At 46.0% G+C, this 13,778-nt stretch overlaps 1 protein-coding gene across 2 annotated transcripts in view; it reads right to left on the bottom strand.

Annotated features, from left to right (window-relative positions):
• Positions 1 to 191: 191 nt before the first annotated feature.
• LOC132590802 (coiled-coil domain-containing protein 60-like) overlaps positions 192 to 13,778 on the bottom strand; it is a 59,554-nt gene continuing 45,967 nt past the window's right edge. Inside the window, exons 8-16 of one of the 2 annotated variants that reach the window (XM_060263727.1) lie at positions 13,231 to 13,495; positions 11,487 to 11,574; positions 10,927 to 10,980; positions 9,611 to 9,691; positions 8,215 to 8,304; positions 5,822 to 5,932; positions 4,325 to 4,456; positions 1,894 to 2,083; positions 192 to 379 (exon numbers count right to left, since the gene is read on the bottom strand). In XM_060263727.1, coding sequence (XP_060119710.1) covers positions 275 to 379; positions 1,894 to 2,083; positions 4,325 to 4,456; positions 5,822 to 5,932; positions 8,215 to 8,304; positions 9,611 to 9,691; positions 10,927 to 10,980; positions 11,487 to 11,574; positions 13,231 to 13,495 — 1,116 coding nt within the window. In that variant the 3' untranslated portion in view covers positions 192 to 274. The remainder of the gene's footprint in view (positions 380 to 1,893; positions 2,084 to 4,324; positions 4,457 to 5,821; positions 5,933 to 8,214; positions 8,305 to 9,610; positions 9,692 to 10,926; positions 10,981 to 11,486; positions 11,575 to 13,230; positions 13,496 to 13,778) is intronic. The other variant, XM_060263729.1, reaches the window with a different exon arrangement.

Here is a 13,778-nt window from a genome sequence, read left to right as displayed (position 1 = left end):
AATTCAAAGCAAGAACTTGAAACAGGCTTTGGCTGTTTCAAATTCTCTCTGGTTCTGAATTTGCAGGGAATTTGCAATTCTCAACCTTCGAGAATGAGCAGTTCCTGCACTCAGAAGATGTCTCCCCCCCCCCTCACATCTCCTAGGAGCAGCGAAATGTATTTTTCAGCACCTGCCATCTCAGTGGCTGCCCCTGCGCTCTTCTGTTGCAGCTCTTGAACAGCAAGTGCATCATCTCTTTCAAAAATGTTGCTATCCCCGTGTACCTCCAAGATCATAGTGGTGGGGCACTGCGGGCTCGTTTCTGGATTGGAACTCGACTCTGCAGCCATTGTTTGTAATCCTCCTCAGGCATCCCCACAATATTTTCCCGCAAAAACTGCAAAAGCCATGGGGGAGGGGAAATATTTATTTTGACAGCAGAAGAGAATGTGTATATTAACAGTGCAGCTGAACTTGCTTCAAAAACAATGTCTGTTAATGCTGAAGTTCTAACAAAGCAGTGTAGTAATTAGCATGTCAGCTGAGAATCTGTAGAAAAGAGTTCAGTAACACCTTAAAGACTATCAAAATTTGTGGCAGGATAGGAGCTTTCTTGAGGCATTGCTCACTTCTTCAGATACAGCTAGAATGTGGGTGTGCTTTCCATTATACAGGTCAGCTGGACTCACATTCTAGTTATAACTGAAGAAATGAGCAGTGACTCAGGAAAGTTCACAGCCTAACACATTTTGTTAGTCTTTAAGGTGCTACTGGACTCTTGCTCTTTTCTACTGCTACAGACTAACACAACTGCCCATTTTGTCCTAGGATCTGGAAGACCCACATTCAAATCCCCACTCTGCCTAGGAAGCCTGCTGGGTGACTGTCAGTCATTCACATGCTCTCAGTCTAAACCACCTAGCAGGGCTGTTGTGTGGCTAAAACAGAGGAGAGGAGAACTAGGTCAGCTGCTTTGGGGCCCCATTTGGAGGAAAGGTGGGTAAAAATGAAGTAAATAAGGAAATGAATCTTCAGAGTTCTTGTTGGGGAGCAGTGTTTAGATGTGTCTCCCCAACTGCTCTCTGTATATGCAAACCTGAAAGAGGTAAAGGGAAAAAACCTATGCTTCAGTTTGCTTCTCAAAGGGAGGTATGAACCCGTCACATGTCAAGGAGATCACCTTCCCACTCCACTGCTTTTTTGTGGGTTTGGATGGCCTTTATGCGGGCAAGACTCATCACCTGGTCTTGCGCTAGAGCTGCCATGATACTTAACTGAGGCTCAGGGGATGCAAGACTCTTCTGTGTCATTCACTCATATGTTGCACTGCTGGTGCCATGTGAATATTTCACAAGAGTTCTACTTATGTAGTAGGAGTGATATGGCAATAAGGAACCCCTGGGTTGGAGCACATCTAGCCAACTTGGAAACAAAATGAAGGGTGTCTTCTTGGGCATGTAGTTGACTTGAGTACTATGCCCAATCTGGTAAATATTCCCCCCCACCCTTCCCCCAAGGAGCACACAGTGACATAATGGTTCATCCTTGACTTCTTTTATCCTCACAACAACCCTCTGAAGTAGGCTATGGCAAGACAGTGATTGAGTGCCTAGTGAACTTCACAACAGTGTTGGGATCTGCCCTAGAGTTCAGATGCAGGTTGCTCAAATCACGTTTGTGAAGCGCTCTGAACACTCTAAAGCTCTATGCCAGTGCTAGGCAGTATGTGCAGTCTTCCAGGCAGATGCCAATGCCCATACATAATGCCTGCCGTGGAGCCAAAGACCCTGGCAGCAGACCCTAATGTCATTCTTTATGGGAGTTTTATTTGGGGGTCTTAAGAAACAGCACTTAGCCTTGGATCACTGAATGCTGAACAAGAGGTGGGCAATTTCCTTGCATGACTCTTACCTGTATAGCTGCACAGATGTCTGGAGAACAGATTTCCCAAACACGGAGTTCCCCCAAGACTTTCAGGAAGGTGGGGGGTCGGATTCGTAAGTCTGGATTTCTGGCAAACTTTTCCAGCTTCTTCAGGACTTTTTGGGTCCGGTGGTCTGCCATGACATCATCGGGGATCTTGTCCAGAAGGGTAACAAACCTTGAAGCAACACCAGATGACTGAGGGTTATTGTTTTTAATGCACCTGATGTAGAACTAGGGTTGCCAACTCCTGGCTGGGAAATTTCTGGAGATTAGGGAGTGGAGCCTGACGAGGGTGGGATTTGGGGAGGTGAGGGACCTCAGTGGGGTACAGTGCCATACAGTCCACCCTCCAAAGCAGCCATTTCCTCCAGGGGAGCTGATCTTTGTCACCTGGAGATCAGCTGTAATTTCAAAAGGACTCCAGGCCCCATCTGGATACTGGCAATCAATGTAAAATCTAACTAGTACAGCAAGAAGAAAGGGTTTTGCTAAGGTCTCTGCCACCTGTGCTGTTTTTCTACTTTCTCTCGCTCTCATCACATAGTAGAATGTTTCAGAATGTGTCCCTCTCTACCACCACCAAAGTGGTGCAGCCATCCCATTTTGCTGCAAGTGTAGACCAGACCTGAGATTCCCGACACTTCAGATTCTGTACCTATGCAGGGTTCAAAGCTTTCCCTGTGAGTACACACGGCACACAAGACCTGGCACAGACAGAATCGCTTTACGGGAAGTCTCAGGAGCCATAGCTGAGCCCAAATCTTTACAGGGAAAACCTCTCGCTTTTCTCTGGGTAGAAGTTTTGGTAGCCTGGACTTCTTTCACAAGAAGTTTTTTTTGTCTTTCAGCTACCTAAATGCGGTGTTTTGAGATGGGGATAGGGCAGCCACACCATGTCATGGTCCAATTTTCTTTTGCTTGGCCTTGCTATACACTCTTCCAAGCCTGCTTTTTTAAAGAAAACCCTGGGGAATAGCGCAATCCAAATGCATTATCAAGTGGTCTGGACAAGAAGGTGTGCATAATCTAAGGTCCTGCCGCATCACTGCCATTTTCCTTCCCTGAGCCACACAGAAATTCTGTTTTCCCTGCTGTGTCCCCACCCCAAGGGCAAGTTTTAGCATTTTATTTTTTATCAGGAGTTGATTTTATAACATTTTAACAAGCCAGTGTAGAGCCAGGGTTAGAGAGCTGGACTAGGATCTGGGAGACCTAGGTTCAAATCCCATTCTGACATGGAAGCTTGCTGAGTAGATGGAAGAGAGGAGAACAATGAAGTCACTCTGGGACCCCATTGGCAAAAAACATGCAATTTAAATGAAGTCAAATTGCCACAATCTACTGATTCCTCTGAAGCTCCAACTTTTTTAAAACAGAAGATTCTAGTCCTGTTTGTTGCAGATATAGGAGAAAAGTATCTGAACAACAAGTGAGCTAGTAACTTCTTTTAAAAAATCAAAGTTGGTGATTCAGAGGAACTAGTAGGTAGTGTATACAGATTATAATTCTATAGAGATCTAGCAAGTACTGATTTTTTTTTCAAAAGGCTGAACAAGCCCTCCAGTGGCACGGAGGAGGGGAGAAGGACAATGGCCATGGGAGTGGGGTTCTGGCAGGGAATGTGGGGAAACTTCCCTGTGAATTCTCCATTGCAGCTGCAGATCAGGCATTCTCAGTTGTAACAAGAGATACATCAGGCTCATTCATTGCTCCGTAGAAGCCATGCTAGTTAACCTGTGCAAATTAACCACGTTTTGCGCAGTTTCTCTTATTTTATCTTGTTAGTTCTGCAGGTTTTTAAAAAAAACGTTTCTCATCTTGTTCTGCTGGAAAACTCCTCTCCCTTCTGAGTAGAGTCACATACAGCAAATCCTTTGGCTTCTGAGATTCAGCTCTGTAGCTAAGGGCCATGGGGGGAGGGGGCCACAGGGGTGAGAGCAGGAAGTTGGAGAGGCCAGGGGCCTATCTTGCACTATTTAAATCGCATGGGAAGGGCATGCAGGAGCAGCTGCTACCCCTCCCATGCAGTAGGTGGGCCCTTTAAATTGTGCGGGAGGCCAACACTTGTTCCTGCAGCCCCTCCAGTATGATTTACAGTCTGTCAATCAGCTGACTGGCAGCCCCTTTAAATTGTGCAGGGTGGGCAACAGCTGCTCCTGGGCACCCCTCCTGCATGATATAAATTGTGTGGGAGGGGTGGGCCCTCTCCCCCCAAAAAAACCTGTTAGCTATGGGGCCTTCTGAGATTTCACCTGGCAACAGCTACCTTCTCAATCCTTACAAGCCCAAGGACTAGAAACTTGTTTTATTTTTATTTTTTAAAGGAAAGCTGACTATCGGTAGTCAACCTCTTCTTCTACGCTTTGTCCTGCAAAACCTTGGCGTGGCCAGGATGCTGACTGTAGCTCTTTCTTACCAGTTCTCCTCCTCCGCATCCTGCTTTGGTTCATGCTCCAGGGCTGCCTGCCTCATTCTCTCGAGGTCTTTCCGCAACTTTGTTATTTGCTTCAGACACCGGTATTTCTGTACGCTCTTCTCTTCTCGCCTCCTGCCAATTCAGCTTGTATACTTTAAAAAAATAAACCTTCGAGCGAGGTTTTAAAAAGGAATGGCCCTAGTGCTCCTTTTGGATAAGAGTTCAAAGAATTCTGAAGAGAAGGAAGGGAGCTGACTTGGTTAGAAACAGCATTAAACTACCTTCTGTCTTAATTATCACCCACAAAAATCACTATGAGCCAACTGTTCAAAAGTGCCACTTTCCCCCAATGGGCATGTCCTAAAAGTCTAAATTTTCGCATCACCTTTTAATCTTCTGAGATGTTATTAGCAATGCCCAAACATTCAAGCACATGTTTGCACTGCAACCAAAAGGACTAGAAATCTGGCCTGGGGTTATTATTTTTTTTGGGGGGGGGGTGGGAACAGTATTTATTTATAAACATATGAAGCTGCCTTCTACCTGATCAGGCCACTGCCCCATTTAGCTAAAGACTGCCGAATCTTGTTGTCTCTCTTGAAGATTTTACTGGGCATCACTACAACCTTCCAAATGTACCTATGCTGCTCTGAGAGACTTTGAAATTTTTAAATATATATATTATTCCTGGAATCTTTAGGAAGCTGAGTTCTGTGATCAGGGCCATGTTCTGCAGCATTTCTAATTTTAATGGTGGCAAGGCAGCACACAATCTGGCTGCTTCCATACAAAGGTTTTGTTCCAGTTCAGCATTCAAACTATGGTGGGGGTTTTTTTGTTAATCACTCACACAATGTTGTCCCCAGTTGTTTGTTTCCTGAATTTCCCCTTGCTTTGCTACCATCTTTCCCAAACTTGTGTTTGATACGATCTTTTTTGAAAGATCACAAAGAGCCTATTTGATGGTACTCCACATGGGTACCACTTTCTTAGCCTTGACTCTGGTACAGTTCCTCTTACATCTTTACAAGGAAAAGGACTAAATACATACTTTAAAAAATGAAAGCTGGGAATTCAGAGGAGGTAGTAAATTGTGCCAGTAGATCATTATAACATTATTATACTACAGTGACTTAGTAACTCCTGATTTTTAAAAAAGCCCTATTATGTCAAGGGGGAAATGGCAGGCACAGATGGCTGAGGCAAAGGAAGCATTGGGGAAACTGCCTTGGGAGAGCTCTGCTGTATTTGCAGCCATGCGAGCCACACGGAGGCTCACTGCTGCATGGAAGCAGCCTGAGTCCATTTGTTGCGGTGGGACAGCAAGATTCATTTGACAAAAGGGAGCTTTGTGTGGTTATAATGAGCAGAACAGCCACACAAATGGCTGGTACTTTCTGGAAAGTGACCCTTGCAGTAGGAGAAGGATACTAGAGGACTGTGATGAATCTGAGGGGCAAACAGGTCTTGAAACAGAAGACAGTGTTAAGCCTGTACCTCTCTAGGATGTCCAGCTGGTCGTGCAGCCTGAAAGCAGATTCCAGGGTCACATCATAAAACAGCTCCCTCATCTCATTGCACAGGTTCACCTTTCGCCTGATGAAAGAGCTGGAGAAGGAGGCATAGCAGGGAGACACAAAGGCAACAGTCAGGCATCTCTACAAGGGCTGCTGGAGCAAGGGAGAGACAAGCTTCGCCTGAGTGATGTACTGATGCCAGTTTTGAAACAGATCGCCCTGTCCGTGGGAAACCACATGGGGATAATGAACAGAATCGGGTCTTAGGTCTGAAAACAAGAACAGCTGGCATGGGGTGTCCTGCTAGTAGGAACCATGTGCTACACATCTACCAAATCACAACCCTGCACAGCCTGTCTTGGTTAATCTTGAAAAGCAATCCCTCCCACTCACCCCACCTCCTGCTTTTGCACAGCTTCACAAACATGGATTGGAATCACCCTAGCCAGGTCTTATAAGCATCTGTTGAGAAACCGGAAGAAGGTGGGGGGGGGGAAGGTGCATGACTAGACCATGGGACGAAGGGACCTTTTAAGAAGCCTCGAAGCAGCTTACAATCTCCTTTCCGTTCCTTATGTTATTCAACTTGAAGAACAAACCCTGAAGTTACTGAAAACCATTGCCACTAATTTTTGTGCAACCAAAGACCTGTGCACAGAATGCTGTGGGTGTGGCTGTCCACTCCTCTGTTTCCACAGAATTTAATTTTCTTCCACGGTCATTGGCAGTGCCATCCTAAGCAGAATCACATGGACTTAGAGAAGTGTAACTCTGTTACTGCAGGGCAGCTCATTTTCACTGTCAGTCTCTGTAGCTTCCCTTCCCTTACTGGTTAGTTCCATCCCTTCCACCACATGATAGGAAACATAAATAAGAAATGCTGTGTTGGTTTTGATTTGACCTTCACAGCCAATCAGGTGAATTTGATTTTTTAAATTCAGATTTTATGGAACTGCAGTTTTATTCTCTCCCCCGTCCACCCCACTGCAATTTACCAGTCAATGAAACGTGCATGGACTTGTCACACAATTTCTAGGGACAATCATGTAAAAAAAAATTAACTATAACTTTGAAACTGTGAAACTTGCCTAGTACTGAATTGACAATGGCATCCATTCATTGCTACTCATTTCATAAAACAATGAAGCCTTTAGAAAGGGAACTTTTTCTACAGATACAATAAGACGCTGGAAACATTTATGGAAAAACTGCTGCTCTGAGCCAGAAGGCCAGATCACTGCCAGCGTCTCACATGTTGGGTAGTGGTGAGAGTGCTGTCCAAGGATGAGGGAGATCTGGGTTCAAATTGTGACTATGCCATAAGACTCACTGGGTGACCCAGGCACTATCACTTTCCCTCAGCCTAATCTATCTCACAGATCAAATGGAGGGGGAGGGAGAACCATGGACCCCCACCCCTTGGAGAGAGGGTAGGATAAAAATAGAAGATATAGGTGATGAGGATGGCTTGCATTGCCGCAGGCTCTTCAGTCACCCAGTCCTTCACATCACTGCAATCTTGACAAACTTCCAGTTTGAGCCAGTTTTTGTTAAGAGTGGTGGGCTCTAATCTGGAGAACTGGGTTTGGTTCCCCACTCTTCCACATACAGCTGCTGGGTGACCCTGGGCCAGTCACGGTTTTCTCAGAGCTGCTCTCTCAAGAGCAGTTCTTGAAAGAACTCTCTCAGCCCCTCCTGCCTCACAGGATGTCTGTTGTGGGGAGAGGAAGGGAAAGGAGATTCTAAGCCACTCTGAGACTCCGAATGAAGGGTGGGGTACAAATTAATTATAATCTGCTAGAATGGAGCGGGTAGCTTGACTTTCACAGCAGCAGCAGGGAGCTCCCCTCAGTCCCCTGTCCGTCAGGAAGGTAGGAGCAGAGAACCATCTGTATTCTGGTACTGTCTGCAGTATGCAGAACTATTCGTTCCCACAGCAGGAGAAGGAGATCAAAACACTGACTTCCACCATGAATGGCAACACCATCTGGAGGACAGGTTGACAAACAAACCCTTATCAGATTGTCTGCCTTACCCCTGCTCACAGGATAGGCAGAAATCCTAACTTGCTGTCGGGAAGGGCCACTTAGAATAAAGATGGGTAAGTGCTGGGTGACTGTTACTGAGAATGGATGCAAGAAAGATTCAGGAATGGCAATAAATTAACATACAAATACAAGAGTTAATGAACGGATACGGGAATGAGGTTTGAGTCCAGTGGCACATACGAATCAAAGAAAGTTCAATGCTGGGTACAAGTGAGAACTGAGAGACTGTGAACTCCGCCTTCTCGATGATGTCACAGTTTGTGGGAGGAGTCTGCTCACAATCAGACTGACACTAGGGCAAGCCTCTTGTGTCTGGCATGGCTACCTGTGAGGTCTACCAAGGTTTTCTGCGCTGTCCTCCTTCTTGTACGTTGCTGTTGTCGTTTTATCTTCTCTCACCTGCACTGCCAGTGAACTAGAATATGATGAAAGCAAATAAAAGAAACCCAGCAACATTTTTAATTAATGCTATGCAAAAAGAAAACCAGACAAAGCCCAGTGAGCTAAGTTAAGCTGACAGGACAGCTTTAATGTACAGGTTCAAGAATACTAGAGTTTGCTATTTTGGAGTATGGCTTCATGCCACTCCCCTTTGGTGCTAGTCTCTTCCTTATCATTGTCCTGAATTAAGAACATAAGAGAAGTCATGTTGGATCAGGCCAATGGCACATCCAGTCCAACATTCTGCGTCACACAGTGGCCAAAAAAAACAAGTGCCATCAGGAGGTCCACCACTGGGGCCAGGACACTAGAAGCCCTCCCACTGTGCCCCCCCAAGCACCAAGAATACAGAGCATCACTGCCCCAGACAAAGAATTCCAACAATACGCTGTGGCTAATAGCCACTGATGGACCTCTGCTCCATATGCTTATCCAATCCCCTCTTGAAGCTGTCTATGCTTGTAGCCCCACCACTTCCTGAGACAGTGAATTCCATGTGTTAATCAACCTTTGGGTGAAGAAGTACTTTCTTTTATCAGTTCTAACCCGAATGCTCAGCAATTTCATTGAATGTCCATGAGTTCTCATACTGTGAGAAAGGGAGAAAAGTACTTTCTCTACCTTCTCTATCCCATACAAAATCTTGTAAACCTCTATCATGTCATCCTTCAGTCGACGTTTCTCCAAGCTAAAGAGTTCCAAGCGTTTTAACCTATCTTCATAGGAAAATTGAGGACCAAGTATTTATTGGCAACATCAAATGATGGCTGTACAACTCTCATCTCAGTCAACAATTTGTTTGACAGGCAAGCTACCCACTGGCTTGTGGAATGGATCTGAAACACTGTGACACTGCGATGGATGCAGAACTGGGCTTCTCTTGCCTGCCATGAAATTCCCAACTGAGCAGAAATGGCCTGCTGAAGATTACTTCTGTGCCCATTCACACTGGCAAACTTTCCTATCCAACACTGAGCTCTTTGTGGCATGTCTCTTCTGTAGAGTGACAACTGCCTCCCTCACAGCCCTCCCTGCTTACCCACCCTTGCACACTATGTGATTCTCTCCAGGGCTTTTTTTTTTTTTGTAGAAAAAGTCCAGCAGGAGCTCATTTGCATATTAGGCCGCACTGCCTGGCCTGGGAGCACATGGCTGCTGCATGGCGGGTTGGGCTGGCTAAAGCCCTGGCTAGCCCAGGCAGAGCTCCGCTCCTGTGGGCTCCTGCAGAAAAAAAAGCCTTGATCTTCTCTAAGAAAAGCACAATTCAAGATGCTCTCTACCTCTTTGGCTTTTGCTCCACTGGGGTTTCTTCTCTCATTAATCCCGAGCTGTTTCTCTCCTCCTTTGAAGACGAATGTGAGCTGAACAGAAAGACAAAGCAAGATACTGCATCAGGAATGCAGCCCAGGGAGTCACTCAGCAATGACTGAAGGTAAAGCAGGATGTACACTGAAATGGCAGATCACATATTTTTGCTTTAAAAAATGCCCAAACTGTCCAGTGGGGTGAGCTCAGCTTCCCTCTGCCTTTCATATAAACAGATTTGCTGCTGTCCCCATAGTTCTAGTGCCCTGCAGATGGAGGGAGAGGGCTTCTCTGTGGCATGCAGGGCCTTTGCCCAACTCTGGTTGGAGTGCCCTCAGCCCTGACAAGCAGGCTGTAGCTCAGAGGTGTCAAACATGTGGCCTGGGGGCCAAATCAAGCCCCCAAGCAACTGGCTTTTGTCTGCCTCCTCTCTCTCTCTTGCTTCCTTTTGCATCTCAACTTGTTTTGCAAGGCTTGCTCAATTGCACAGGAACTACCGAGCAAAAACCTCGATTTTCTCCATTGGTTGAGACGCCTCCCCCTCTGGTCCCCTGGAGAGGCAGGGAAAGAGCTAGAGCTTCCTTTGCCCAGTCTCTGGATCCCATGGGAGAAATACAAAGAAAGCACCTTTAAGACCAACAAGTGCTAATGTTTTAAGCATGTTTTATTTTAATGGGTTTTTTTTAAAAAAAAATCTTTAGTCATGTTTGTCCGTGTCCTTTAAAAAGTTTATATCCCTGCTACCTAATCTTAAATAGGTACACACATGACCCGGCCCGACCCAATAAGGTATAAATGTCAGCTCTCACCCTCATAACAAATGAGTCTGACACCCCTGGTCTAGCTAGTTATCTATGTTCAGAGCATATCCAGACTGGACTGCTGCACCATATGCCCTTTGTGGGGCTGCTTCTGAAGACTCTCAGAAGCTTCAATGGTACAAAATACGGCAGCTTCATTACGATCCAGAGGTAGCTATGAAGGGTGTATCTGTGGCAATGAAAAGCCTGCACTGGCTGCCTGTTCGCTTATGAGCACTATATAAAGTGCTGATTATTACTCTTAAAGTCCTTAAAGGATTGGGATCATGGTACTTAAAGGGCCTGGAAACAATTTCACAGAGTCCTGCCAGTGAGGCAGAACCAACAGTTCTCCTGTGACATTCACACGGAACAACTCCTGCATGAAATGCGGAAAGGCATTTGTCTGAACCGCGACCCCAAGAAGTGGATGAATGAATGAGGTCACAAACAGCTCCATCACATCGCTGCATGTATGGCATCACTCCTACCTTTTAACTCTTTGTCCGATTGACAAGTCACTCTCTGGATCGGATCTCAGCATGCTGCAAAGCAAGGAAGGTGATTTGAATCATGCACATGCCCCGAGCTCCAATCAAAGATGTGAGAAGAAGCCCCAAATTTGGCCTTACAAGCAGCGTACACATTCTCCCAAACCTTAATTGGTGCTATAGTGTAGAGTAGCCCCCTTGGGACTCCCTGGAGTCAGAGGCATTACTAGCTGGCTGGAGAAGGGCAGGCTTAGGGGCTTGCCACCCATTTCTAAAATCACAGGGAGCCATCCCGGCATTAAAGTAATTGTAGATCTGCCAATGACACTATTGTCACCCCACAGACTGGGGCCAGCACCAGTGTCCCAGATTTATACCTGCATGTACAAATCAGCAGGATGGAAAGGGAAAAAGGCAAACAAAATGGAAAGTGATACAGCAACCCTCAAATATTTGGGATGCTAGATTTAATTTGCTACTCCCCTGAATATAAAAAAAACACAGAGCTTTGTAAACAGTGGAATACTTCCGTTTCCATGAAAGCCAGTTATGTGACGTACGAGGGTGGTTTGGGGTGTGAGATCAAATATTCTTTACTAAAATTCTTTGCCACATCTTCATGGATCATCTGGAGCAATGTCTGCAAATCTGGAGAAGAACAAAATAAATTTTAAAAATCCAAGCCCACCATTTCTTCAGCTTTGCCACCTCGTCTATTTGGAGTGGAGAGCTTCTAGTGTCCTGGCCCCACTGATGGACCTCCTGATGGCACCTGGTTTTTCTGGCCACTGTGTGACACAGAGTGCCAGGCTGAATGGGCCATTGGCCTGATCCAACATGGCTTTTCTTATGTTCTTATGGAGTTAAGCAGAGCAAACCTCTTGCAGGTCTGGACTGGTGTTGGCCTTTCTAGCCACATCTCCTCTTCTAGTCATGCTCACTTGGCCACACACTTTCCAGAGAGGATAAAGACATTCCAGAAGAACAGCTGTGTTAGTCTGTAGCCCCAAAAGCAAGAAGGAGACTTGTGGCAACTTCCGGATTAAGACATTAAATATGTTCTTAGTTGCCTTGTAATAAGGAAAAGTACTTTTGAACAGGTACAAAGAGTTTCCCCTTTACTGCCAAGCATTGAACACCTGACCTGTCACACTCAGCATATATTTCATGTGACACTATATATTTTCAGGGCTTTTTTTGTAGCAGGAACTCCTTTGCATAAGAGGCCACACAACCCTGATGTAGCCAATCCTCCTTACAGTAGGCCCTGTACTTCCCTATAAGCTCTGGGAGCTTATATTAGTTTCAGTTTGGTAGTATAGATACATGTTCCAAACTAAGAAGGGCTTCTTTCTAGGGCAAAGGTTCTCATAGAGGCCATGTTTCTTGCACCCTTTTAAAAATTAAACACTGCTGCCCTTTCATATGACACAATCCTAGAGATATAGCCCAAACCTTAAAAAACGTGTAACTTATAAAAACATAAGACTAGCCATGCTGGACCAGGCCAATGATCCATCTAGTCCAGCATCCCGTTTGCAAGTCAGTTGCCCACAGGAGAATCCAACAACAGACGACAGCACACACAGACTTCATCCCACCCCTGCTGACTGCTCCTTAGCATCTGACAACCAGAAGCATTTCACCTGTGAACTCAGAGCCCCTGTTGAGCTATCAGCCAATGACAGACCTATCCTCCATCCATCTGTTCAACTCCCTTTTAGAAGTATATAAAATACCTTCTTGTGGGTGACATTGGTTTACCGCTGCTCTCACAACTTCCCTTTTGCCAATCTGAGTTCTTTTCCCTCCTGATCACCTTGCAGACCCATCAGCCCAGCCCCGGCCCTCTGCCACATGGCCAGGCTACTTCAACCTCTTGCAACACAGAAAGAGTAGATCCACAGGCACTTACACCTTCTTTCCCCACTGAAATGAACAAAAGTGCTGGGCCCAACAGAGATGACTGTTGGGTCTGGAATGGACTGTGAACTTGAGCAAACTGTGGAAAAGCTCCTCTTAAGTATGGTCACATCAAAAGTTTTGCTCATCTAGAACTTTGATGCTGAATCAGAAGTGGGGGTGGGGAACACAAGACTTAAATGTTGCCCAGGAGGTTGAATAACATTCCAGGATCAGTGCTATGATGTCTATGCTGACCCGCTGCAATGGAAAAGGAAGAGAAACAGAGCAGCTGCAGGACTACCCAAAGTCAGGACAAGTCTTGCTCCATGGGAATGTGCTCTCTGCTGAGAAGCTGCATCGCAGCATTCCTCCCCTCTTGGGTTGTGGTAATGAACTCACAGTAACTCATAGGCTCTTCCTCTTCCTTCACTTCCTTAGTTGGCTTGCCGTAACTAGAATCCATCTCTTCACCTTCTTTGGCACCATCTGAAGAATGCTGGACCACCTCTTCAGAACCAGGTGTCAGGGAACTGGTGCTGCCCAGAGTAGTCTTGCTGTGTGGGGAAGACAGCCCGCTCATTTTGGAGAGGCTCATGGTGGATGCCTTTTTGGACAACTTCTTGGGGCCCAGACCACGGAATGTTTTCTGGGTGTATCTTCTACCCTGGAAGGAACAGTGGGAAGCCTTAGGGAAGCATCCAGAGAGGGTGGCCTGTTGTGCATCAGGGTCAAGGGCTGTTTTTCACCAGAAAAAACAACTGGTATGCAGTGGCTGACTCTGTGAGCTGCCCCCTTTGCCTGCAAGCCTTACCCTCTCTCAAACAGTAATACCGTCTGTCCTTGGTACTGTGGCTACCACTGTGAGCCCCGGGGAGTCTCCAGTCTAAATTGCATCTGAGTCACAAACTTGTTTGGTGAGCCCAGGCAAGCCACTGCTCCCTTAGACC

The sequence above is a fragment of the Heteronotia binoei genome, unplaced genomic scaffold (genome assembly GCF_032191835.1).
Source record: "Heteronotia binoei isolate CCM8104 ecotype False Entrance Well unplaced genomic scaffold, APGP_CSIRO_Hbin_v1 ptg000807l, whole genome shotgun sequence".
In the NCBI taxonomy this organism is placed as follows: domain Eukaryota; kingdom Metazoa; phylum Chordata; class Lepidosauria; order Squamata; family Gekkonidae; genus Heteronotia; species Heteronotia binoei.
This window is presented reverse-complemented; position numbering and strand designations above follow the sequence as displayed.